Below are 24,311 nucleotides of genomic sequence, written 5' to 3'. Positions count from 1 at the left end.
CCGCCGCAGCATTTCTGCCTTGGCATGACCTGCGCTGGGAGAGAGGGAAACGGCATGGATGGAAGTTGTGTGTGGGCAGATGTGTCTTTATATAGGGTGAAATGGAATAAGAAATGCAATACAAAATGGCTGAAAGGGGTGTATTTATGTAAATGTACACATTGCCTCAATATGTTTGTGTCAATAAATCAAATATCCTTTTGACTGATGGTTTTTCAAACCTTATGGGCTTCGAGATGACATCATTCGGAAGTAGTACCATGTGCAATTTCATGCAATTTTACCTTGAAATGTCAACCGTTTCTTAACCTTTGTCCCAAAGCTGACCAAAGGTAATATTTTGCCATTTCTATTCATAGAATCTCAACAGTTGGTGTGTAGCAGAGAGGATAGAGAGACTGACTTGTAACCTTACGCTCATGAGTTCAAATCCCCATTCAGCCTATTGTTGTTGGCCAAACATGAAGTAGTTTTGCTCTCTTGTTGTCCAAGTCTTGATCTTCTACAGTGTACATGTTTATAATATTTTGCCATTTTGCGGAGGAACCCGCATCGCTGCTTGCAGCTATATTTGTATTTGTTATTGGTAATAATTCTGTTCAAGTTATGAACGTTTACAGATTATAGATCCAAAATGTCAAATAATATCAAAATCATGATTTTTGTCTGTAGTACCTGGCCTTAAAGGCTTTGGCCGGGTTTCCCAGATTCGTTAAGAAGCTCTTAACGCTAAGAGCTTCTTAAGAACGCTCTTAGAATGCTCCTAAGAAGCTCTTAGCGTTAAGAGCTTCTTAACGAATCTGGGAAACCCGGCCTTTGTCAATTTGAGTGGTTTCTTCGCACTCTTCTTCTTAGGTTTATCAGTTGCCCCTGCTGCTGTAGCGTTGATAGATTGAGGAGAGATAATACACACAGAGCTGTGTGCCCCCCCTTTTCACCACACACCAGTGTAGTATGTAGGATGAGGTCTGGGATAGTTTCATTGTGCAAGGAGCACAAAGAAAATGAGGAATTCCACCCAGAATAGCAACTGGGGAATCAGATTTCCAGATTTTATTTATCTTCCAAAGTGTCCTGAAAGGGACACCCAAGCTTGGCTTCTAACTCACTGAAACACTTAAATAAACTTAAACTAAAATATATAGATATTATGCTACATCTGAGCTCAGCACAGATGTGGAATTTTGTAATGCTGTGTGTTTAACATGTGACAACTTAAGGATGCCCATGGCAGTACCAGGTTGTAGGCCTGTATCCAAAGGTCGGTCCACCTTTATTGGTGAAGAATCGTATATCACGTATAGTGTGTTGAAAGACTTAAACCTAACACCTGTGTGAAAACTACGGAACAACTACTAACTGTTAAGAGGCCATGTGTATATGTGTCATGACAAGCCCTAGCCACAAATCAGATTAAATAGATATGTCAGTACACTGTGGTGAAAAATAGATCGGTGTGCCTGAAGCCAAACTCTTGATGATCAAGAAACTGCCTCTGTCACAATAAGAACAGTCAACAGAGCTGAGACACACCACACTCACATACACGAGAAGCCTGTTTATAGACGTGTGGTTGAGGAAGTCTGAGTTGAAGACAAAGAATAAGTTGCAATTTTCTGTGGGGAATAGATGGCAGCATGCAGTAAGTTTTTTTTCCAGGAGTGTTCCTTTGAACCAAATCAGGCTCCTTGAACTCAGTGTTTCCCCTTCCTCATTCTTTCTCACCATCTAGGAATTGACTACAAGACCACCACCATTCTACTAGATGGGAGGAGAGTGAAGCTGGAGCTGTGGTGAGTATGGCGTCGGCACAATACCCTATTTCTTCTCCCTAGTTTTCTTTTTGTCTTTTGCCAACTCCTCATCTCCATTCATTTTCACCCACCTGCTCTTTTCTTCCTTCATTCCCAGTCACCTAATCCAACTTTTCCCAGAGTCGGAAGAGGGAAATTGCACATATTTAAAAGAAGTCATGCCTAATAGAGGGCCTCCATCACTTTTAGCTAATTGCCCAATGCACCTGGTATCTGACTGCCGCGTTGACCAATCAGCAGTATTTTAATTAAATGTATTGAAAATACGCATTTAATTACTTTTTAGTATTTTGTGGGACAAAAAATTGCCTAATCAAATGTGATTTGTAACAAAGTACTTTGAGATTGTATTTTGTGTATTTAAAATAATTAATCAAATATTAAAATTGTATTTTAAAATAAGACAAGAACTGTCATCACCAGGCCTAATAGGATTACTAAATATAGCCAATAACCGTTTTTGGCTAGATTCAAGTAAATCACATGAAACATCCTGTTGGGTTCAGCGTGCTCGTAAACTCTTTGTTTTCCTCATGACTGACCAGTATAAAAACTGGGGCACCAAGCAGCTGCTTTGGTGCCACATGCCTAAAATAGCGTTACAGATCATTAGGATTACTCCGTTAGGAGGAAACCTATTGGTTTTGTTAGTGTTCTTAGTATGCTTATCTCCCTTAACACAAGATATTTTTTTTTTGACTGTGCGAGTACTACTTGCACATGTGCAACCTGCAAATTTGACTTTTTATGTATTTTTCTCCTCATGTTGACTAGGAGGGAGCGAGTCTGCCAGAGTTGGCCAACGTGTGTGAGGGGGGAGGGTCCGTGAGTGATTATTCAACTGCATGGGTAACGTCATCTACACTCAGGTGTCTTGCAAAGGGAGTAATTGACGGCTAATTTTAACCTAAATCTAAAATCTGCATAAAAGTTAAGAATCTAAAGATGAATTTTAATTGGTTTTGTACAGTGTTGTGCATTTTCATACCTCTCATGAACTAGTTCAAAGTTCAGTTCATACAAGTAAATATGAATCGTTCACGTTCATAATTCACCATTTAAATTCTGAACTAGTTCATAGTTTAATTCATTTCATAGTTTTAAGGTGTGTGTTTACTGTGTGTAAAAATCCCGCAAAAAATAATAAGGTGCATCAGATCAGATGTTGTCGCTGAGTCGGCGTCTCTGCTTTCACTTGCCAAGAGCTGTTGTCTTGGAATATGTTGCTTGTTTGGTCTACGTGTGTGCGATGAATCATGGGTAACGTAGTGCGAAGTTGAGTTGGTTTAGGTTAGGCTACATAGCGAAAATGTTACGGGCACTGAGCAACGACATGGTGCAAGCATTCGATTTAGACAAAGTCTCTCCTCAGGAGAATGAAAACATTCCGTAACGTTTTAGCTAGACCTCAAATAATATGAACGTGGTCACCGTTCAAATTCATTATTTGTCAATAAGTTGCGTTCAGTTCATCGTTCTCATAAAAATGAACGTGTTCAATGAACGCGTTCAAAATAACGCGTTCAGTAGATGTTGCAAGAGCTTCAAGGGTCTGATAGATCCAGTTATCCTAGAAAGTCATTTTCTTCCTTTATTGATTTATTTATTCTCATAGCCAAAAGTTTCCTGTACAGTGAAAATTTGGGGAAACTTACAAAAATCTTCTCATCAACCATAGGTCCCATTGACTTGAAACTCAGTACAGGTGAAGGATTGTGTAGCAATAAAGAAGAAAATACAAAATGGCCAACATATTGTTGGTGAATATACACCTGTTGCACATATTTCATGTGTCCATAAATCAATGCCACATTGACCTAAGGACTTGATCAGTTCCACACACGAGGAGGACACTACAAAATGTTACCATGTGCAAAGGCAACTTCATATCTCCAAAACAATTAAAGGGAAATATGATTTTTTGCTAATGCTAAAATAATACTTTACACATATTCTAGTCATAAACCGATAAATCAGAAGTTCAAATGAACACTCTTGGCAACGTTTAACAACAACAAAACATTGATGAATGTAAGATGAAAAGTTGATTATTTTAAATTATTTGAAATATGCATGCTCAGCTAAATGCTAGGGAAATCTGCAAATGGCAGTCTTCCCCTCTTCCCTTCCGCGCTCATGCTCCAACATCTCACTGACACATCCAGGCCCTTGACATATGCGCAAGCTTGGGGCCACGCACATACAGTACCAATCAAAAGTTTGGACACATTTTCCCAAGCCCACACCATGCGCTCCTTGGCTTGAAGCAAAGGCCCCGAAGGATCTAGGTGGTATTGTATTTCCAATTTGGTATGGTATTTTTTTTAATATATATGCATTTATTTGAAAAGGGACAGTGTACATTGATAAACATGTAAATGCACCGGAATTAGCTAGGTTAGCTAGTTTTCATCCGTTGTCCCTTGGCAGGGCATGACAGAGAGATACGGAAATAAAAGAAAGAAATAATAATGAAAAATTATATAATTAAAATAAATAATAGTAAACAACAACAAAAAGAAGAAAAAAAAAGATAAGCAACAGTTTGACAAAACAGTGCAGTTAAGATAACAAATTGTAAAGACATACAAGGTAAACAACAGTGTGACAAAACACTTTCACATTTTGGCACATTCTTCTCATGAACCGTAGCTCAAATTGACTTGAAACTCTGTACAGATGTGTAGGATACATGTTTTCCTATTTGTTATTTAGCAAGGAAACATGTTGTGTACATGTCTCTACCATGTCAATTTTAAAATGGTTTGCAAACATTGGGAGGAATTTGTAACAAGTTACTTACAAACGTTATGTATTTGTGCCCATCTCTGTTAACACAGGTGACACCCAGGTGACACAGGTAATACACAGGGAATGTACAAAACAACTAGAGAGGTTACAATTTCTGGGGAAATTGTGAGGTGTGCTTGCATCGGTTGCAGATGGGTCAGTTTTTTTTACTTAAAAAAGAGTCTACAGACAGGGACGTTGTTACTGACACGTAATGGTCACCAGATGGCGCTTCTTACACTGAGCTAAAGGCAAGGTCGAACGATCAATTTGCCTTCGCTAATCTGTCCTTAATTTTCGTGTTGTTAGTCTGTGATTATTTCATTAGAACGTTTGTTGTCTAGCTCTTCAATCCTTTAGCAAAATTAAATTTATTATTAAGGATGTTACACAAGTTGCGGGTTAGACTGCAGTTGGTCTGTAAAAGCGTAGCCCGACAATATCAACATATTGTTGGCTGACAATGATCACTTTGTTGTCTCCAGTAAAAAGTATTTTAGGGACCCAGCAAAGGGAGTTTTGCGTTAGCGGATCAGTAGCATATATTTACACACAGTGACATCATAAACATTCAAGGGTCTGATAGATCCAGTTATTGTTCTTAATTTATTGACAGGGTACGGTCCATGTATTGCAAAAAATGAGAGAAGTGTATTAGTTTGGAACTTCTAAGCTAGAAGCTACGATCTCTGCTTGCTGACGTTTATCCTGCTCTCAAGTGTTTGCTCCCTGAACAATAAATTGGACTGTGGCTTGTGTGTCAACAACATAAGAATTGCTCTTATACCATTGTCCACACACAAATGTTTGTGACACAAATGCAGTTAAATTATTTTATCATTTTGAACACAATTGTATATGAACTGTACATATTGGGTATATTTTATACATTAACTTTGTCTGAATAACAGAAGACTCATATACGAGAGCCCTTGCGACCTCTGCTGATAACGCCATTAGATACACATACAAATAGGGCCAAAAGAATTACTGACGCTATCGGAATTTACATGTCATCTTCAATGCGCCGTATTCATTCGTAGAGGAACCTGGTTTGTTTTGCTTTTCCCTCCGTTGTACCGAACTCGTACCGAACCGTGATGTCTGAACTGAGGTATGGACCGAACCATGACTTCAGTGTACCGTTCCACCCCTAAAACACACATATCTAAGAAAAGTCAAGAAAGCAGGGTCCTGGAATTTGATAGAAGGTGAAGATACCTATTTATTTATTTTCCACTGCGCCCAAATGACCCCTCTGCGCTTCTAGGGTTAAGAAACGGATATTTCTGTATATTTGAAATAATATTTTTATGAAGATAGCATTGATTAAAAAGCATACATTTGTTGCTGCTCATTTACACTTCAAAATACAAAGAGTGAAGAGTAGAATGAAACAGGGTTTACTTCTCATTTCCCTTAGTGCAGAGGGAATGGTGATAGGCTATGTGGCAGTCTCACAAAGTTGAAATATTTCCCTGCTTCAACACACCTGATTCAAATGAATGGGTCATTATCTAGCTATGCAGTAGCCTAGTAACGACCACTCATTTTAATCAGTTGTGTTGGAACAGGGAAACATCTAAAACATGCAGGACGGGGTCCCTGATGACCAGAGTTGAGAATCACTGATCTACACTACTTATGAGCATCATTTGATACTCCTCTCGTAGTTAATTGCTACAATAATCTATCAGTCCCACCACAATACTAGCTCAACAGTACAAATACAGAAACAAATACAAAAACAAAGCTGACGAAGTATTAGCTAATTGGTTGGTAGCTAGTACTGTAGCTGGTTACATCCAGTGCTTTGGAGAACTGGATTATCTGCTACAGAACAGCACATCCAAGCAGGAATAATGTCCAATTTTCCTCACTCAGAGAAGCCGGTTGTGCTCCGTTTTGTTCCTAGATTCAGACCTGACCCCCGGACCAGTAAGTAAGTTGTACAGCTGATATAACTAGACTACCACTGTTTGGGATTGCAGGAGCTAACCAAATCCCCCCTTTCTGCCTCCCTCTCATGGACAGTAACCACACCCACCAATTACAATAACAATGAACTGGACTTTGCATTGTTGCACAAATAACAAAATACTCCACATATCTTGACTGTTCCGCCCTCGTTATGTTTCTGTTAGGTCGTCCATGTTGTTAAAAGCCCTTCACGATGCTGCTAATACTGAATATTGTTACTGTTACGTGTATTGATTATGCTAAGGTTTACACAGGGGTTATTTATGGGAAGTTTATTGGAGGGATATTGCACTTTGTATTGCACTTTTTATGTCAAACTATGCAGTGTTTGAATGCTCTAAACCGAATTTCGTTTTTTTTCTATGTTGATATCAATTCTATAATTGAAATCAAATCAACATTTATTTGTATAGCCCTTTTTACACGCATATCACAGAGGGATTCACATACGCCCATAGAACTGCCCCTCAACCAACCTCAGGGAACCAGTACTAACCAGTACGAAGGATGTACAAAATACAGGTTGTTGATATCACAGCCTGGAAACATAGCTAGTTACATGTTATCACCCTGGCCTTTGCCAGTGGCGTTTCTGCAGATGTCTTGCATTTTTAGTAGAAGTTAATGAGCTACTAAACTGATGGTGTACTATAGGTAATCGCGTGCGGGTTTGTGACATTTGTGACTGGCTAGCTAGTCATCCACCGTTAAGGCCGATTTATACTTCTCCGTTTTTATGGAGACGGACACAGGGAACGCCCTCTCCGACGAGGATTTCCCTCTCCATGCCCTCTCCGAGCCCTTCGGAGAGCTCTACGTGCACCTCCTGATTTTCCTGACTATCCGTCTGTCCGTCCGTCATTTTACGGATACTCCTTGGCTGTGATTGGTCCGTATTAAGAACCGCTTGCGTCAGGGGCGGGGTTGCCGTGATAAACAGGACGAACAGAATCCTTTGACCACCATTGCTGTAAGTTTTTACAATTCATATTTCAGCTAAACAGTACACGTAAATCAGCATCTGAATTAAAATGTGACGAGAAATGGGCAGTGTAGTTGCTGAAAATGTGCGTATTTTATTGATGAAACGGCTAATTTGTACATTCGCTCCGACTTCTCGATAACCTAGGTAAATAAACACTCGACGACGACTTACAAAAAAACGTTGCGCCACCTACTCTTCTGGCGGTGAATTGTTTTCAGCACCCACAGCCTTCGGAGTACTATAAATTCAACCAATCCGTCCGACTCCGTCCGTCCGTCTGTCCGTAACGGAGTCGGAGAAGTATAATTCGGCCTTTAGCTTCACTTTTCTCCACAAAAATGTAAATGATGCCTAAACTGGGCAACCATCCAGCCGATACAAGCAACACAATTGTGTACAAAAGAACATTTTGACACCGACATTGTCTATGTAGTGCAAACATTTACAGAGTTTTAAGGGTGGGAAAATAAATAATAATAAAAAATATATATATGAGATCGGTTGTGCCTTGCCAACACAATACAGTAACTTAACAACAAGTACCGTATGCAATGCTGTTCCCATGCATACTGTTAATGTTAAGCATAAACCAGCGAACTGTACAGAGTTTCAGTATTGAAATAAATGCCAAGCTTATAGGGAGAGGTGTAACAAGTACTGTGAGATGTACCTAGTAACAACTAAAAAGTCAAAACAACAATTTTCCCCTTTTGTACTTCACAGGACCTGATCTCCATTTAAATGAAAATTGGATAAATCTTCGTGCTCTAAAACTTATGACGAGTATTAGATAGAGATGTTTTTGTAATAAACACACGTTTTGCCCAAAATTATTTCAGTTTTATGAAAAATAAAGGTTCTGCTGTCAACATAAGCACTATTTGAAAACCTGTATAGATAAATATGATGGTGAAAGGATGAAAATAGAGACAGGGAGAGAGAAGATATTACAGGTAGACTAAAGACTCATCCAATTGAATTACCAAGCTTTAACCTACAAAACACAGAAAGCCTCCCATTCCCAGAAGTAAATCACCTGATCTTCTAACATGGTGCTGTTAAAAGGCTGTCTTGTTTAAATATAGAACAGGAAGAATGCATCTGCACTCTCAACCATGAGAGCACTACTCTGCTATCGGAAATGGTCTAAGTAGAGCTGGACCTGGCTACTAGTGACAGATGGATACATTTTGCCTCTCACTCAGTGGTCAATATAATGCACTCAACCCCTCTCTCTTATGCCGTGGCTACAGCAAGCGCGGAAATTCTGCCTTGCGGACGCGGTGTGGAGTTCTAATCCATTGTAAGCAATGAGTGTGTCTACACCAGACGCGGAAACTGAATGTACGCGCCAACAATTTCCATGTGGAAAATTGAGAAATAGACTGGCTTCTATTTTTATTATTTACCACCAGGTTTGCGTGGCCCTTTTTACATAGTCTGGTAATAAATATATGAAATGTAATGAAAATTATTATATTTTTTGCTGTAAATAATGAAGGAAGCAATAAATCTGATTATTTCCCAAACCCTCGATTCCATGGAGATTTAACGTTTCTAACGATTTTAACGTTGCTTTTCTATTTGAAGATACGATAGTGATAGTAAATAGATAGATTCAAGTGTTAAATAGTAAGTAAGATAGTTGACAGTGTTTATAAAATAAATAAACAAAGACAGCAAAACGGATTTATCTTCAATGCGTCCAGTGTAGCCGGTTAAATAAAATATCCGCTCTGTGAACGTTCTATTTCCGCACAGCAGAATTTCCGCGCTTGGTGTAGCCGTAGCGTTAACTAAAACATGAACCTGAAACTGATGGTAATCCTCTCTATCATTTCGCATCTCTCTCTCTGTTCAAAGGGTTTTGGTTGTGGTTAAGTTGATGAGCTTTTATGGTCTTTAACTTTATCTCTCTCTCTCTCTCTCTCTCTCTCTCTCTCTCTCTCTCTCTCTCTCTCTCTCTCTCTCTCTCTCAGGGACACGTCAGGCCAGGGCCGCTTCTGCACCATCTTCAGGTCGTACTCCAGAGGTGCTCAGGTGATGAACACTTGAAGACATGCATAAATAACTACACACACACCAACACCTGTCCTCTTGAGGAAAACCACCAGGAAGGGATCTCTAAAGACATAGTACAAGCGACAGCTGCTTCTGGAATTAATACAAGCCTATGAATCTACTACTACTACTACTAGTTGACCTATTATGAACAGGCTTTTTGGTATGACAACTACCTTCATTATGGATGCTTGGTTAGCTAATGCCCCTTTTAGTACTTTTTCTATGACTAATTGTGTTTCCTTATGGAAGAATAAAGTTCATTGAATTGAATACACTTCTGAAAGCCAATTCTAATGGATGCTAGATAATGCTTGTGTTATCTAGCTGCTTGTCTTCTTAGAGCTGTATACATTAGTGAGTAAGCCCTCAACAGAGTGTCCACTGGTTAGCCCTCTGAACAGGAAGTGGAGAGAAAAATTACTTGTGTGTGTGATATCTGCGTGTGTTGTGATATACATAATGTGTTGTGCGCTCACCTGTATGTGGACCTGCATCTAGGGTGACCACCCATCCCACTTTGCGTTGTACTGCACAGCATTTTCACCCCTTGTCCCGCACGTCGCATATTGAGAAAATGTCCCGCATTTTCATCAGTTTGTTGGTTTGTAATGATCATATTAAGAAAACATACATGCGTTCTTTTGCCTTTTTAAGAAAGCATTATATTTAATCTTTTTGCGGCATCGTTTTTCACCTATATTTAACAGCACTTCGTCAGAAGTACAAATACAACAGCCGTTTTTTATATCCAATGGTTGAAAAGAAAGGAGTAAACACGGTCACTATAGGTTGTGACGGCTGTCAATCAAGACTGGGCTAGGACATATACCTGGGTGAGGCCGATAGAAGGGGATACCGAAAGAGTGTTTTGCAGTCTAGTCATCTACATAATGCCTGCTGCCTTTGGGCTCGGTGATGTTGAATTTAAATGACATGTAAAATAAAGTCATGTTATGTTACATAGTGATATAATGGTCTTTTCTGGAAGGTACTAAATAACAAAGCATACTACAAATGTTTTTATTAAGTTAGATAGACATTATATAACAGTTTCAGGTTTCAGGTTTTAGTGTTGGTAATGTCAATGTCCCACATTGTCCCACACAAACTTAGTAATCGTCCCACATTTGGTTTGTTTGATGGTGATCACCTTACCTGCATCTAATCTACTCTACAGTGTTTAATTTGTCTGCACTTTCTGGACTTTAGGGCATCCTGCTGGTGTATGACATCACCAACCGGTGGTCCTTTGACGGCATCGACCGCTGGATTCGGGAGATCGACGAGGTGAGGTGGGGGGAGGGGGAAGAGGACTAGACTTGCAGACTGGGCTTGGTAGTGGGGTACTCCACAAGCAGTAGCTGCACTGGAGCCAGAGATAGGGGGCATGTCTAGATGGATTGGTCCATGGCCTGACTTAGAGGCAAGTTGTGCACTTTGTACATTTATTCTCACCAAGACTCAATGTGATACCCTTGGGGTCCTCAGATGGGTCATAAAATGCAGGTTTGTGAAATGGTGTACCTCCTCCAGGTTTCTGTGCCAGCCCCTCTCCTTTTCAGAGCTGGGCTAGGGGCATTAAAACACACTGCTTTTTGCACTGCATTACAAAATGGTATCTTGAACATTTGTATTTTTTGTAATATTTGTATTTTTATATTGTAAATTACGGCAACTTATATTTTATTTTATTGTATATTTTATTGAATTCTAATTCCACTTAGTACTGCTAGTTTATGTACCCTTAGTACAGATAGTCCACATATTTAAATTTGAGGTCCCTATATGTTTATTGTATGCACCTTCCTGCCAAAGCAAATTCCTTGTCTGTGCAAACTTTCATGGCAAATAAATCCCATTCTGATTCTTTTGAGTAGCGGACTGGGCATCAGGAGCACCAGGTGGGCCGAAGCACTTTTGGGCCGCAGGGCCGCTGGCCCTGTAGTTTTTTTTACTACTAATAAAAATGTCGCCAGAATATTGAGCAACAAGGTTGTCCTGCCCCCCTTTCCCCCAGGCCGGTTGGTCTATTCCAAATGAACGTTTTGTGCGTCTTGAGCCTTTTCTTGAAGGTGGAGAGACAGTCAGTGTCCCTGATGGAGGTGGGGAGTTGATTCCACCATTGGGGGGCCAGACAGGAGAAGAGGTTGTGTTGGGACCGGGTTGGTGCACTCTATGTGCACAGACTGGAGTCTAATGGTAATGGTGGTCAGATGGCTTAGGGAATCGAGCTACCAATCAGATGGTTGCCCTGGCCGTACCAAATTATGTTGTGTCCCTGGGAAAGGCACTTCACCCTACTTGCCTCGGGGGAATGTCCCTGTACTTACTGTAAGTCGCTCTGGATAAGAGCGTCTGCTAAATGACTAAATGTAATATTTGTAAATGTAATTTTAGGTAGATTACCATATCTGCCTTACTAATCCAATTCAAGAATTCCCCTGGAAGTGAAACCAGATTCGTTGTTACCAGGTGGTTTGTGGTCTGCACCACCCTGACTGGTGGTTGAACATCGGAGAGATTTCCAAGAAGCATCCCTCTAGGATTGTCTTTGGCATTCTTTGCCTGACGCGCGCCTCAATGCACACAACAGCGGAACAGAACATGCCCCTGGTGCACACAAGCACAGACTATCCTGAAACACACACAATAATATACAAGTGACCATTAACAGTGCCTGGAATCAGAATCCAAGCATTACCAATGCTGTCATAGCACTGACCAAAACACCCTAAAAACTAAAACATTTGGAATACATTCTGCATCTAAAAAGTTCTCCACTTTCCAGTAACACCCATGAAAAAAGAGACAAGGCCATTGAATGTACCAAGTACAACTAAGTTTGGAGTGACTCACGGTATTGGAGCCTCATTCCTAGATGCTTCCTAGAATTCCACAGACTCCCATGGCAGACAAACATAAGCCCTTAGCATTAGCAACAAGCCACTGCCCAACAGCTTATTTCATAGTAGATGGGCTATATTGACTAACAGGGCCCAGAGACACTTAATGGGTACTTTAGGGGTTTGTTTCTGGCCCTTACTCTCTGCTTACATCATGTCCTTCCTGCTGGCTCTGTAGAAGCAGAGAAGATGTCCTCTGTGTGTGTGCCATGTGAAACAGGAGTCGGGGTAGTATTTTTGGCTAAAGTATATAGAGACTTTTCTTTCCTTCTCCACCCCTACAGCAGTCTGCGGCTGGATCTAAACCCTAAAGAGAGGGAGAGAAGGCTGGAATATGAGAGAGCCAAACACAGGCAGACAGACGGGTAAAGAGAGAGGCAGACAGACCAAAAAAAAAAAAAAGACTGTATAAGGGAAGAAATAAGTAGGGTTCGATGGAGGAAGTGTGGAAAATGAAGGTGAGAAAGGAGGGAGAAAGAGAAGGAGCTGGAGAGGATATATTAGACTATGGGATGTTAACAGAGTGTTCTTTAGGGCTGTCGGAACACATGTTTGAAGACACAAATGTATGTGAAATGGGAGCAATGGACCCCTCTTGAATAAGTAACATGGGTGCCCAACAACTTGTTTTTATTATGCGACATTTTGCAACATCCATCTTTTCCATTCTTCAAGAATGACCTATTTTAGAGATTGGATGCTGGATGGAGAAGTTGGAAAAGTGCACGACGACCAAGGGCACGGAGTGATGGTAGCATCTTCTCTTTCAGTATAGAACAGTACATCTGTGAATTCATGATGCCATCAATGAAATGCAGCTCCCAGACACCAACAGCACTCATGCAGCCCCACATAAGGATACTGCCACCACCATGTTTCACTGTAGGCACCATGCATTTTTCTTTGTATTCCTCACCTTTGCGACGCCATACAGTTTTGAAGCCATCAGTTCCAAAAACATTGATCTATGTCTCATCACTCCAGAGTATAGAGTCCCAGTAGTCTTCATCTTTGTCAGCATGGGCCCTGGCAAACTGTAGGCAGGCTTTTTTGTGCCTGGCCTTTAGGAGAGGCTTCTTTCATGGACGGCACCCTTGCATGCCATTCCTCTGCAGTGTATGCCGTATTGTGTCACGGGAAATAGTCACCCCAGTTTGGCTTGATACTTCTTTAGATAACTGCAGTGAACTTGCATGCCGATTTTCTTCAACTCTTCTCATCAGAAGAGGTGGTAACTTCCGTGGACGACCTGGACGTCTCTGTGAGATGGTTGCAGGTCCAGCTTTTTTAAATTGTTGTACCACTTTTGCTACAGTATTCTGACTGATAAGTAAAGCTTTGCTGATCTTCTTGTAGCCTTCACCTTTCTGGTGTAGAGAAATTATTTTCTTTCTCAGGTCTTGTGACATTTCTCTTCCATGCGGTGCCATTGCTGATAGCATGAAATGGGAAGTAGCCCAACACCCTTTTATAGTCAACTGTCTGCTGGACACCTGTGTAATGAATAATTGGACTCACCTGTTGTAGAATTCCTGTTAAATTAAATGTTGCTAAAATGTTGCTTTGCTCCAAACACTTTCGGTGGGATGTACTCATTTTTGCATCACCCTAATTTGAGTTAAACTAAAAAACATTTGTATCCTAAATTATATTATTAAAGGGGTCATTGACTGATTTTATAGGGTATTTCACACTGTTCCTTAAGGTCTCCGAATAGGGTATGTAACATTGGTTGGTCCTGGTATCTAATTGGTTGGTTCCTTAAGGTCTCCAAATAGGGTATGTAACATTGGTTGGTCAGAGAAGGGCTGATCCAAGATGGCGCCGATGATGGCTGCCTCGGTTGCTAGGTGCGCTCTGTATTGTCTTGTTTTGTCTGTTAATTCAGTGTTCTGCCAAGATTTCTGTTGTTCTCTAACAAGAGAAGTACTTCTAAACATCAGGACTACAACTCCTGTGGAGTTATTTCCCTTCCAGTGGCAGATTTAGTGGGAATTCTAGCCAGTGCCGCGCTAGGCTTTGCCCATGCAGTGAAACGCAGAAGAAGGGGAAAGCGAGCGGGAGCGCTAGTTCGGCTATGCAGATGTGGAATCCGAACAGTGCTTCCAAGTTTTTTCCTCTCCAACGTACGTTCACTGTGCAATAAAATGGACGAACTTAAGCTACTGATGGTGAAAAACAGAGACTTTCTTTCATCTTCGGTTTTGTGCTTCACGGAGATATGGCTGTGCGATTTGATCCCGGACACCGCATTACATATGGCAGGCTTTCAACTTGTGAGAGCTGACCGGGACACTGCACTCTCCGGCAAAACCAAAGGCGGTGGTATTTGTTTCTACATCAACAGTGGCTGGTGTGTAGATGTGACAGTGATTCTGCAACATTGTTCTCCGGATCTGGAATAATTTTTTATAAACTTCAAACCTTTTTACTCGCCAAGAGAATTTGCGTCACTCATTTTGGTCGGAGTCTACATGGCGCCGGGTCCACAGGTTAAAGAGGCCCAACGCATGCTCGCCGACCAGATTCTGAGTTTGGAGCGAGCAAACCCAGGTTCCCTTGTTATCGTACTCAGCGACTTTAACAAAGGTAATCTCAGCCACGAACTCCCTAAATACAGACAATTCATCAAATGCCCAACCAGAGAAGAGAACACTCTGGATCACTGCTACACTACAGTCAGTAGAGCCTACCACGCCGTCCCTCGTGCAGCACTGGGTCACTCTGACCATGCCATGGTACATCTGATTCCTGCATACAGGCAGAAATTAAAGCTCTGTAAACCTGTTGTGAGGACATCAAAACAGTGGACCAGTGAGGCTATGGAGGATCTGCGGGCGTGCTTCGACTGTACTGACTGGGATATGTTCACGACTGCTACCAATGGTCTGGATGAACTCACAGAGGCTGTGACATCATACATCAGCTTCTGTGAGGACTGCTGTATTCCAACACGCACCAGGGTGAACTTCAACAACGACAAGCCCTGGTTCTCAGCAGAGCTCAGAAGGTTGAGGTCAGAGAAGGAGGAAGCATTTAGGAGTGGGGATAGAGACAGATTCAAGGAGTCAAAGAACAGGTTTAGCAAGGCGGTGAGAGAGGCTAAACGACTGTACTCAGAGAGACTGAAGCACCAGTTCTCTGCTAACGGCTCTGCTTCTGTCTGGAGAGGGCTCAGGCAGATTACCAACTACAAGCCCAGAGCCCCCCACTCCACTAACGACTCCCGCCTGGCCAACGACTTGAACGAGTTCTACTGTAGATTTGAAAGACAATTGGACTGTCCTGATCTACCCCCTCCAACCCAAGAGGCCTCCCCCTCCCCCCCTCTACAGTGACAACTCTCCATTCAGGAGTGAAGTTAACAGACTTTTCAAGAGGCAAAACCCCCGCAAAGCAGCTGGGCCGTACTCTGTCTCTCCTGCCACCCTCAAGCACTCCGCTGACCAGCTGTCTCCGGTGTTTACCAACATCTTTAACACCTCCCTGGAGACATTCCATGTGCCAGCCTGTTTCAAGTCCTCCACCATCATCCCTGTGCCCAAAAAGCCAAGGCCAACAGGACTCAATGACTACAGACCCGTCGCCCTGACCTCTGTGGTTATGAAGTCTTTTGAGCACCTTGTGCTGGCACACCTCAAATCCATCACCGACCCTTTCCTGGACCCACTGCAGTTTGCCTACAGAGCCAACAGGTCGGTGGATGACGCCGTTAACATGGCCCTCCACTTCACCCTACAGCACCTGGACTCCCCAACATCCTACGCCAGGATCCTGTTTGTGGATTTCAGCTCTGCCTTCAACACCATCATCCCCGCCCTGCTTCAGGACAAGCTCTCCCAGCCGAACGTGCTCGACTCCACCTGCAGGTGGATCACAGACTTCCTGTCTGACAGGAAGCAGTGCGTTAAGCTGGGAACACAAGTCTCTGACTCCCGGTCCATCAGCAACGGATCTCCATCAGCACCGGATCTCCTCAGGGCTGTGTCCTTTCCCCTCTGCTCTTCTCCCTGTACACCAACAGTTGCACCCCCAGTCATCCGACTGTCAAACTTCTGAAGTTTGCGGACGACACCACCCTCATTGGGCTCATCTGTGACAGGGACAAGTCTGATTATAGGTGGGAAGCTGACAACCTGGTGACTTGGTGCAGCCAGAACAACTTAGAGCTCAATGCTCTTAAGACAGTGGAGATGGTTGTGGACTTCAGGAAGAATACAGCCCCACTCACCCCCATCACCCGGTGCGACTCCCCAGTCAACACTGTGGAGTCTTTCCGCTTCCTGGGCACCATCCTCTCCCAGGACCTCAAGTGGGAACTGAAAATCAGCTCCCTCACCAAGAAAGCACAACAGAGGATGTACTTCCTACGGCAGCTGAAGAAATTCAACCTGCCAAAGACAATGATGGTGCACTTCTACACAGCCATCATTGAGTCCATCCTCACCTCTTCCATCACCATCTGGTACGCTGCTGCCACTGCCAAGGACCAGAGCAGACTGCAGCGTATCATCCGCACTGCTGAGAAGGTGATCGGCTGCAAGCTGCCTACCCTCGAAGACATGCACACCTCGAGGACACTGAGGCGAGCGAGGAAGATTGTGGCCGACCCCTCCCACCCTGGCCACTCCCTGTTCCAGCTACTCCCCTCCAGTAGAAGGCTGCGGTCCAGGACCAAAACCTAACGCCATAAGAACAGTTTCTTTCCATCTGCTACTGGCCTCTTCAACAAGGCCAAGGACTCCCATTGACATTCATTCATTATTTAACCCAGTATCTTATTGCACTATGTTGACCACTCATGCTGCTCATTCTTATTCTTATTCTTAGTTTTATATATATTTTATTTTATATTTAAATTGTTTTATTCTTAGATTGTTTAGTTCTTAGGAATAGTTAAACTTCTGTACCTTTACTTAATTTAAGATTCGTATATGTTTAGTGTTTGCACCTCCCTGGCACAGTAAATTACGTGTTTGTATAACATACATGGCAAATAAACCGAATTCTGATTCTGATTCAGAAAATGGCCCGGGCGCTGTTCTATGCGCCCTAATGCAACCCTGTTAAATAGCCCTAGAATCAAACGAGAGGTTTTCTCCCTTTTATGGTATGCTCATGAATACTTAGATGAGCTGCACACTGATTGGTTGGTTTACAACGAGCGAAGCTGCGGAGCAAAGACGCAACATAGCCAAACATGCATCGTGAATTGTAGATTTACATGACAACACAGGTTATTTATTCTAATGAAACACAGTCATGAAAATGAAATAACGTTAGCCCCATTGCCAATAAACTAAATCATCACACATTCTACCTATGCTAGATACAGGAGACGTTAGCATTGCTAATAACTGTTAGCGACAAAATCATACTTACAGCTTGCTGTTGTGATGAGCATACGGTCAACAGTACCTCTTTTCAGCAACAGCTTCTTAGCAAATCCTTCTTTAAATTGTCCAAGGTTTTTAAAACCGTCTTTGGTGAAATGGTTCGTGCAAATGAATAATTGAGTGTCGAACTTCACAGGGATCATCTCATAGACAAACATCAGCCATGCCCGTTGGCATAATCTTCCTTGGGAAGATTATGAAAAGTGTCAGCATTCCCTGTACACCCTGTACACTGCAATTACGACCTTGGTCCATTTTCAATATCCTTAAAAAACTTCCAAACTTTCTTCTTTGTAATTCCCGTGGAAGTACACAAAGCAGTGCGCAGCTAAACTAGTGTCTGAGATCTACGCAACCTCCATTTATGTTCCTGTGCCAGAACACCAGTGGGCTGGTCTGTATGTACATTTTGGGGCGTGACAAAGGTACAGACCAGAGCCAAAAAAGGTGGAGCCAACTTTGTGACGGCATAGGAGGTTGTCAATGGACGTTGAGGTTCACTGTATGTCAATTTTACCCACCAAACTGTCGTTATTCAACTATGACAAGGTAAACTCGGTTTTGCTTTACTTTCAAGTTATAAGTGAAACAGATGTTATATTAAACTTAGTCTTGTCAACATTTTGGACAATTGTTTTAGTATTCATTGAGATATTATTTAAAATGTTTCTTTTCAAAGGGGGTGTACTCATTTACGCTGAGCACTGTATGTGCTCTGGACAAGTAACAAAACCATAACATTTTTTAAACCTTAATCTTAGAATCTCCCCCTATTTCCCAGCATGCACCAGGCGTACCCAGGATCCTAGTGGGCAACCGGCTCCATCTGGCGTTCAAACGGCAGGTGCCCACCGAGCAGGCAAGGGCGTACGCCGAAAAGAACGGCATGACCTTCTTCGAGGTCAGCCCCCTGTGCAACTTCAACGTCATTGAGTCGTTCACGGAGCTGTCACGCATCGTGCTCATGAGGCACGGCATGGAAAAGTTCTGGAAGCCCAACCGAGGTGTGGATGGCTGCAGAATAATCTGTTTGTGTCTCTGTGTATGTGTGCATGGAGGCAAAGTCGTCTATGCTAAAGACTTTGTCCACACAGCTGCTCTTCTCTGCCTTTTGGCTCTGCAGTGTCTTCCGCTGAAACACTCCATCCTGCTTTCTCCTGGCCCTCTCCTCCTCCCTCCCGCTCTTTCATCCATCAATCACCTTTCCTTTCCTCCTTTGCCCTCTGGTCCCCCCCACCCCCTTCTCCAAACCTTAATGGCTTGTCCTGTTTTGAGGGAAGAGGGTTTGGGAGCTGTGTCTCAAGTGCACCAGCTGCCTCTCTTGTGATGCTGCCCATTCCGCCAGCAAGATCCAAAGCACGCCAATAGGCAGTAATACACCACCGCCATCTTTCAAGATGGCAGCCACGGTGTCCAGACGGCGTTCAGCTCATTCTCCGCTCTCCTCCTACTCCATCATCACTTCTTTGTTCAAACCATCTATAATGGGAAAGAAAAAGAGAGGCAGATGGAGAGTTGCTTGCATTATCTATGTCCCAGCTTGCCCTGAGCAAATTAATTCCAGGCTTGCTTAAGTGAGTAAATCACTTAAAATTTGCCAAGAAAGTGCATGGACCGTTCCCCTCTGGTGTGAGGGGAAGGATAATGCTTTTAACCAACATTTATCGTATTTAGTGGACTTGACAGAATTAGCACCGGTTTCCCCAGATGCTTGTTCAAAGCTGTGATTGTTGACTGGTCAAGTTGGATTTCTAAGTCTTGTTGGAGTTCCATTCGTCATAAATTTCCGGGTCTAGAGTGTTTATAAACACCTCTTTCTATCCTTCCCTGTTCCTCTTTACTATGATTGGAAATGTATGGTAAACAAACTGCTACGTTTCCTGTGAAATTAGTGATTTATTAGATGAAAGACGACCAACATTAAAATAATATTAGACTCCCGGGGCCTGGTCAAGTGTTGGGTTCTAACTCATAGGATGTGGTGCGATGTTCTGTAGCATTTTGTAGCAACTCTTTCATGGCTAATCCTCATCTCCCTCTCCCACTCTCTCTCTCTCCCCATCCTTAGTGTTCAGCCTGCAGGATCTGTGTTGCCGGGCGATCGTGTCCTGCACGCCCGTCCACCTCATCGACAAGCTGCCGCTGCCCGTGGCCATCAAGTCCCACCTCAAGTCCTTCTCTATGGCCAATGGCATGAACGCCGTCATGATGCACGGACGCTCCTACTCCCTGGCCAGCGCAGCTGGTGGCTCCAAGGGCAACAGTCTGAAGCGTTCCAAGTCCATCCGACCGCCCCAGAGCCCGCCCCAGAACTGCACACGCAGCAACTGCAAGATTTCATAGTCTTAGCCCTGGGGGAGGAGGGGATGGTGGTGTATGGGGATGCATGTCACGTTTAGTCAGAGATGAATTGGGCCTCTTGGGAACAGCTGCCCACCCTGCCACTCTTCCCAGTAGAATGGAACCCCACCCTACCTGAAGACCCCCCATCTACTCCGATCCAACCCACCACCCCGCCCCCAACCATTAGGAAAACTTTGAAAATGTGGAGACTTTTTGAACGATGGACCTTCTTGTGAACCCTGAAAAAGAGCCCCCTCCCCCCCTTACACATACACACACAATAACAAGATATATTAAAATATATATATAATGAAAGACACATGCTGCCTGCCTGTAAAGAAATGTAACCAATGCATCAAAACACTGTGTCATTCTCAGTTAAATTTGAATGTAACTTTACCAGACACTCTGTACATCACTGTGTATCTATGAGTCCTTTCTGGAGCTCTTGACATCGTCCTGTATTTTTTATGTGAGTTTAGAAACGGAATCGGTTGGGTCAGGATGTAAAAAAAAGTTTTGCTTTTTTTCTGCTCATCCACTGTCGTTTATTCAAGTTCCAAAGTCTTCCCTTCTTCCTGTGTTGCTAGTTGCATTGTGTAACCCCTGTGTAACACTGTTGATTATTCAACAATCACTACCTATAATATCAATGATAGAACTAATGGCATAACAACCCTTGTGAAGACGTCCATTAGCACCATCTGGTGCCCACTCCACTAACCATTGCGCTTTTCAAAATAAGGGCTCTTTGGCATGACCCCCAGAGTCTAATGGGCTGTGTCCCTGTGTTCTGACTCGACCAATTGGTAGATTCAGTAGCAAGCACCTTTCACTCCAAGTCTGTAGGAATCCATCCTGGCTTGTATTGTATGGGGCTTGAGCTCTCTCACACCTTCTTAGACCTACCACTGGGGAATCATCTGTAAGTTTCTGTATTGGACTGAAGGCCTCTGGGAGATGTAGTAAGAGACGGGTTCAAGACAGCTTTCCATTCGCATCACGTTCCCCACAGCCACCAAAGGGAGGCATTTGGGCACAGACAGAGATTCATTTGACTTTGTTTCTTCCCCTCTTGCTTCCCTCTCTTTCTCTCTCCTTCTTCCTCCTCTCGTTCCTCTGGATGTCGTTCTGGGGAAATCCTGCTCAGAGCACTTGATGAATTTCACATTTCATGTCTCACAGTTCCTGCTTGTTACACTCTGCCATACATGTGTTGTTGAATCCCACCCCTCAAGAATGCTCTTTCCCCAGGATGTCTTAGGACCACCACAGCCTCAGAGACCTTTACATACACAAGTCCTACATGAGCTATATCCACATCACTGCAGGCTATATCCTCCTTGTGCCAAACCTGGCCAATGGACAACCACAACAATGCAAATCGTTTGGATTTACAATTAGAGGGTAAACATGGATTCCTATTTGTTTCCTATTGCCATGTCTAGTTTTTAGTTCTGAGTATCCCCCAAACAATTTTCTTGGTTTGCTTTTATTATCCCTCACAGTTAATGAGATTTCCAAATGTTTGTTCTTTAGTTCTTTCTCTCTGGTCAAAACATGTACCCAGTGTTAGATATACAGCATGTGGAGGAAGTTTTTTTTATTTTACTAAGTCATATTTGAGGCTGCTTCTTCAACTTTGACTAAACCATGGCACCGGCTCTGTTTCAGTGATATGGAATGAGAGAGTGCCCAAGTGAAGGGTATGTTGAGGTACTATTTAGCATAAACAAAGCACAGTCTTTTACATCTTATTCTGCTCCATCCATTTTGCTCCTTCCTTCTTCACCTCTGGTTTCCTCCCCCTCTTCCCTCCTCCGTTCCATCCTTGTCACTTTGTTCTCCCTATGCACTCTTTCTCTTTCCTCCTCTGCTTCAGATCTGTGCACTGACTCCCCTACTGTCCCATTATTAATTGCTCCTGAATAATATTTTTTTTTGTTTCTCTCATAGATCTCTGGAGTTACTTTTTTTTCTTCTTTTTTTTATACAGTCAGACCCACTCCCCCCTTCTCTTTCTCACTCTTCCCTCCCCCTCTCACTCTTCCCTCCCCCTCTGTTCCAGCATCAGCGAACTAGCCTTCTGCTACTTTCTCGCCATCCTGCATTTGTCTACTGGATCACTCAGACTGCTCGTTTCCCCCTCCATCAACCAGAGGAACCGCCGGTCCTCTAATATATTTGTGTTTTTTTCTTCGTCCTTTGTTGTTTACTCCTTCCCGTCTTCCTTCTCTTGATTCCTACCTCCACCCCAACCCATGTGCCCTGTGACGTCATACCCCGTTCAGTAAACCACAGATTGTCCAGAGTGTTGTGTTGGGCCTGAACCCTGGGCTTCTGCTAGGTTAACCCCCACTCTGTTATCTCAGGGAGTGGCCCTTGCCTCAAACTCCAGAATCACCCAATGAAGCCTGCAGGCTCCAGGAAACACGTTTCCATTTACCAACCATTGATTTCAATGTCTGATTACACTTTGTGACTTTGAATCTTATGTTGGTGGGGATCTTAACCTGTATAATCTGGTCCATAAGGCCGAGTGGTGATTCTGACACAAAGGCCATTTTGTTTTATCTCTTACAAGGGCTGCAAGTGTACCCCTTTCCCGCTATACTGTACGTGTGTGATGATGAACTAGTTTTAACTTGTATTTTAGTTAACTTTCTTACTTGTCTTAAGGGGCTATTATATATAGCCAACTGGCCTGCTTGTGCTCATTTGATTGCTTGACTGCCTCCAGTATTGTAATGTGTGAATGAACTGAAAATAACTTTCACAATGCCTGACACTTATTTTTCCTTTGAAATAAGCTTTTGCTCTCCAGAAGCCTACTTTTCTGTGTTAATAGGAAAGGTTGTTGTGTTGTCTTTTGCCTGGATGGGAGCCACCCAGTCAGCCATTTTAGTCTGTGAAGCGGAGGGGGTGGTGAAGGTGCCATTTGTGGTGTTGCACATCATAAGGTGTAGTACACGCCTTCTGGATCTACCTTTTTTTAACAATTTTTTCTTTTAATTTAAAACTTTTATAATTTATCGTGTTTTTTTTCCAAAGCACCTTTCTTGATGTTGAACTTATTATACTGTCTGACATTGCTTTGTTTCCCGAAGGGACTTTTATGGATTACATTTTTTATTTAATGCAGATTGAAGAATGTGCTATGTGACCTCAATGTTATGTCAGGGCTCCTTCGGGCTGGCCACAGAACTTTTCAGTTGTATAAGGGACAAGTGTTATAAGCAAATGTGATGGTGTAAACACTATTTTTCCTTTGGTTGATGCTGCTGAGTAACTTAATTGAGGAGTAAGCATGTGTTCTGAAAATAAGATGAACATTTGTTTTTAAATTATTGATTGTACAGTTTCTAGGCTACGGTATGAAAGTCCTTTTCAAAATAAAAGTGTTAACGATGTCATCAACTCAAATGTATTGTTTACTTAATATTTACATTTACATTACATTTATTCATTTAGCAGACGCTTTTATCCAAAGCGACTTCCAAGAGAGAGCTTTACAAAGTGCATAGGTCACTGATCATAACAACAAGATAGCCAAAAAACATCGCGAGTAGCCAAAACATGAAGCACACATTGTGAACAACCAAAGTAAGTGCCAAAGGGAAGAACCATAAGAGCATGTAGTTAAACAAGTTACAATTAAACAACATGAACAGCTATAAGTGCAAGTGTACCTGTGGAAAAAAGCAAGCAACAGTAATAAAAAAAAAAATTCTCGCTGTGATATATTGTTTTATCAGTTACCACTAACCACAAGAGCAACAAGTCTCTAAGCAAGAGTCATTGTGATCCTTGAGGAAACTAACATCGGGTCAAGCGAACCGTTCCTAAGTACCGTTGTACTCCCGGAACAAGTGCGTCTTGAGCCTTTTCTTGAAGGTGGAGAGACAGTCAGTGTCTCTGATGGAGGTGGGGAGTTGATTCCACCACTGGGGGGCCAGACAGGAGAAGAGCTTGTGTTGGGACCGGGCGGTCTTGAGCGGTGGGACCACCAGGCGGTTGTCTGAAGAAGACCTTAGGT

The 24,311-nt window shown here is 42.7% G+C and overlaps 1 protein-coding gene across 1 annotated transcript in view; it reads left to right on the top strand.

The window, feature by feature from the left end:
* Nucleotides 1-23,686, top strand: part of rab40c (RAB40c, member RAS oncogene family) — a 48,960-nt gene extending 25,274 nt beyond the window's left edge. The window contains exons 2-6 of the mRNA XM_067232411.1: nucleotides 1,733-1,793; nucleotides 9,549-9,609; nucleotides 10,843-10,920; nucleotides 18,714-18,936; nucleotides 20,001-23,686. Coding sequence (XP_067088512.1) covers nucleotides 1,733-1,793; nucleotides 9,549-9,609; nucleotides 10,843-10,920; nucleotides 18,714-18,936; nucleotides 20,001-20,275 — 698 coding nt within the window. The 3' untranslated portion in view covers nucleotides 20,276-23,686. The remainder of the gene's footprint in view (nucleotides 1-1,732; nucleotides 1,794-9,548; nucleotides 9,610-10,842; nucleotides 10,921-18,713; nucleotides 18,937-20,000) is intronic.
* Nucleotides 23,687-24,311: the final 625 nt, after the last annotated feature.

Source organism: Osmerus mordax, chromosome 3 (genome assembly GCF_038355195.1).
Source record: "Osmerus mordax isolate fOsmMor3 chromosome 3, fOsmMor3.pri, whole genome shotgun sequence".
Lineage (NCBI taxonomy): Eukaryota > Metazoa > Chordata > Actinopteri > Osmeriformes > Osmeridae > Osmerus > Osmerus mordax.
The sequence above is the reverse complement of the archived record's forward strand: the minus strand, read 5'-3'. Positions and strand labels throughout refer to the sequence as shown.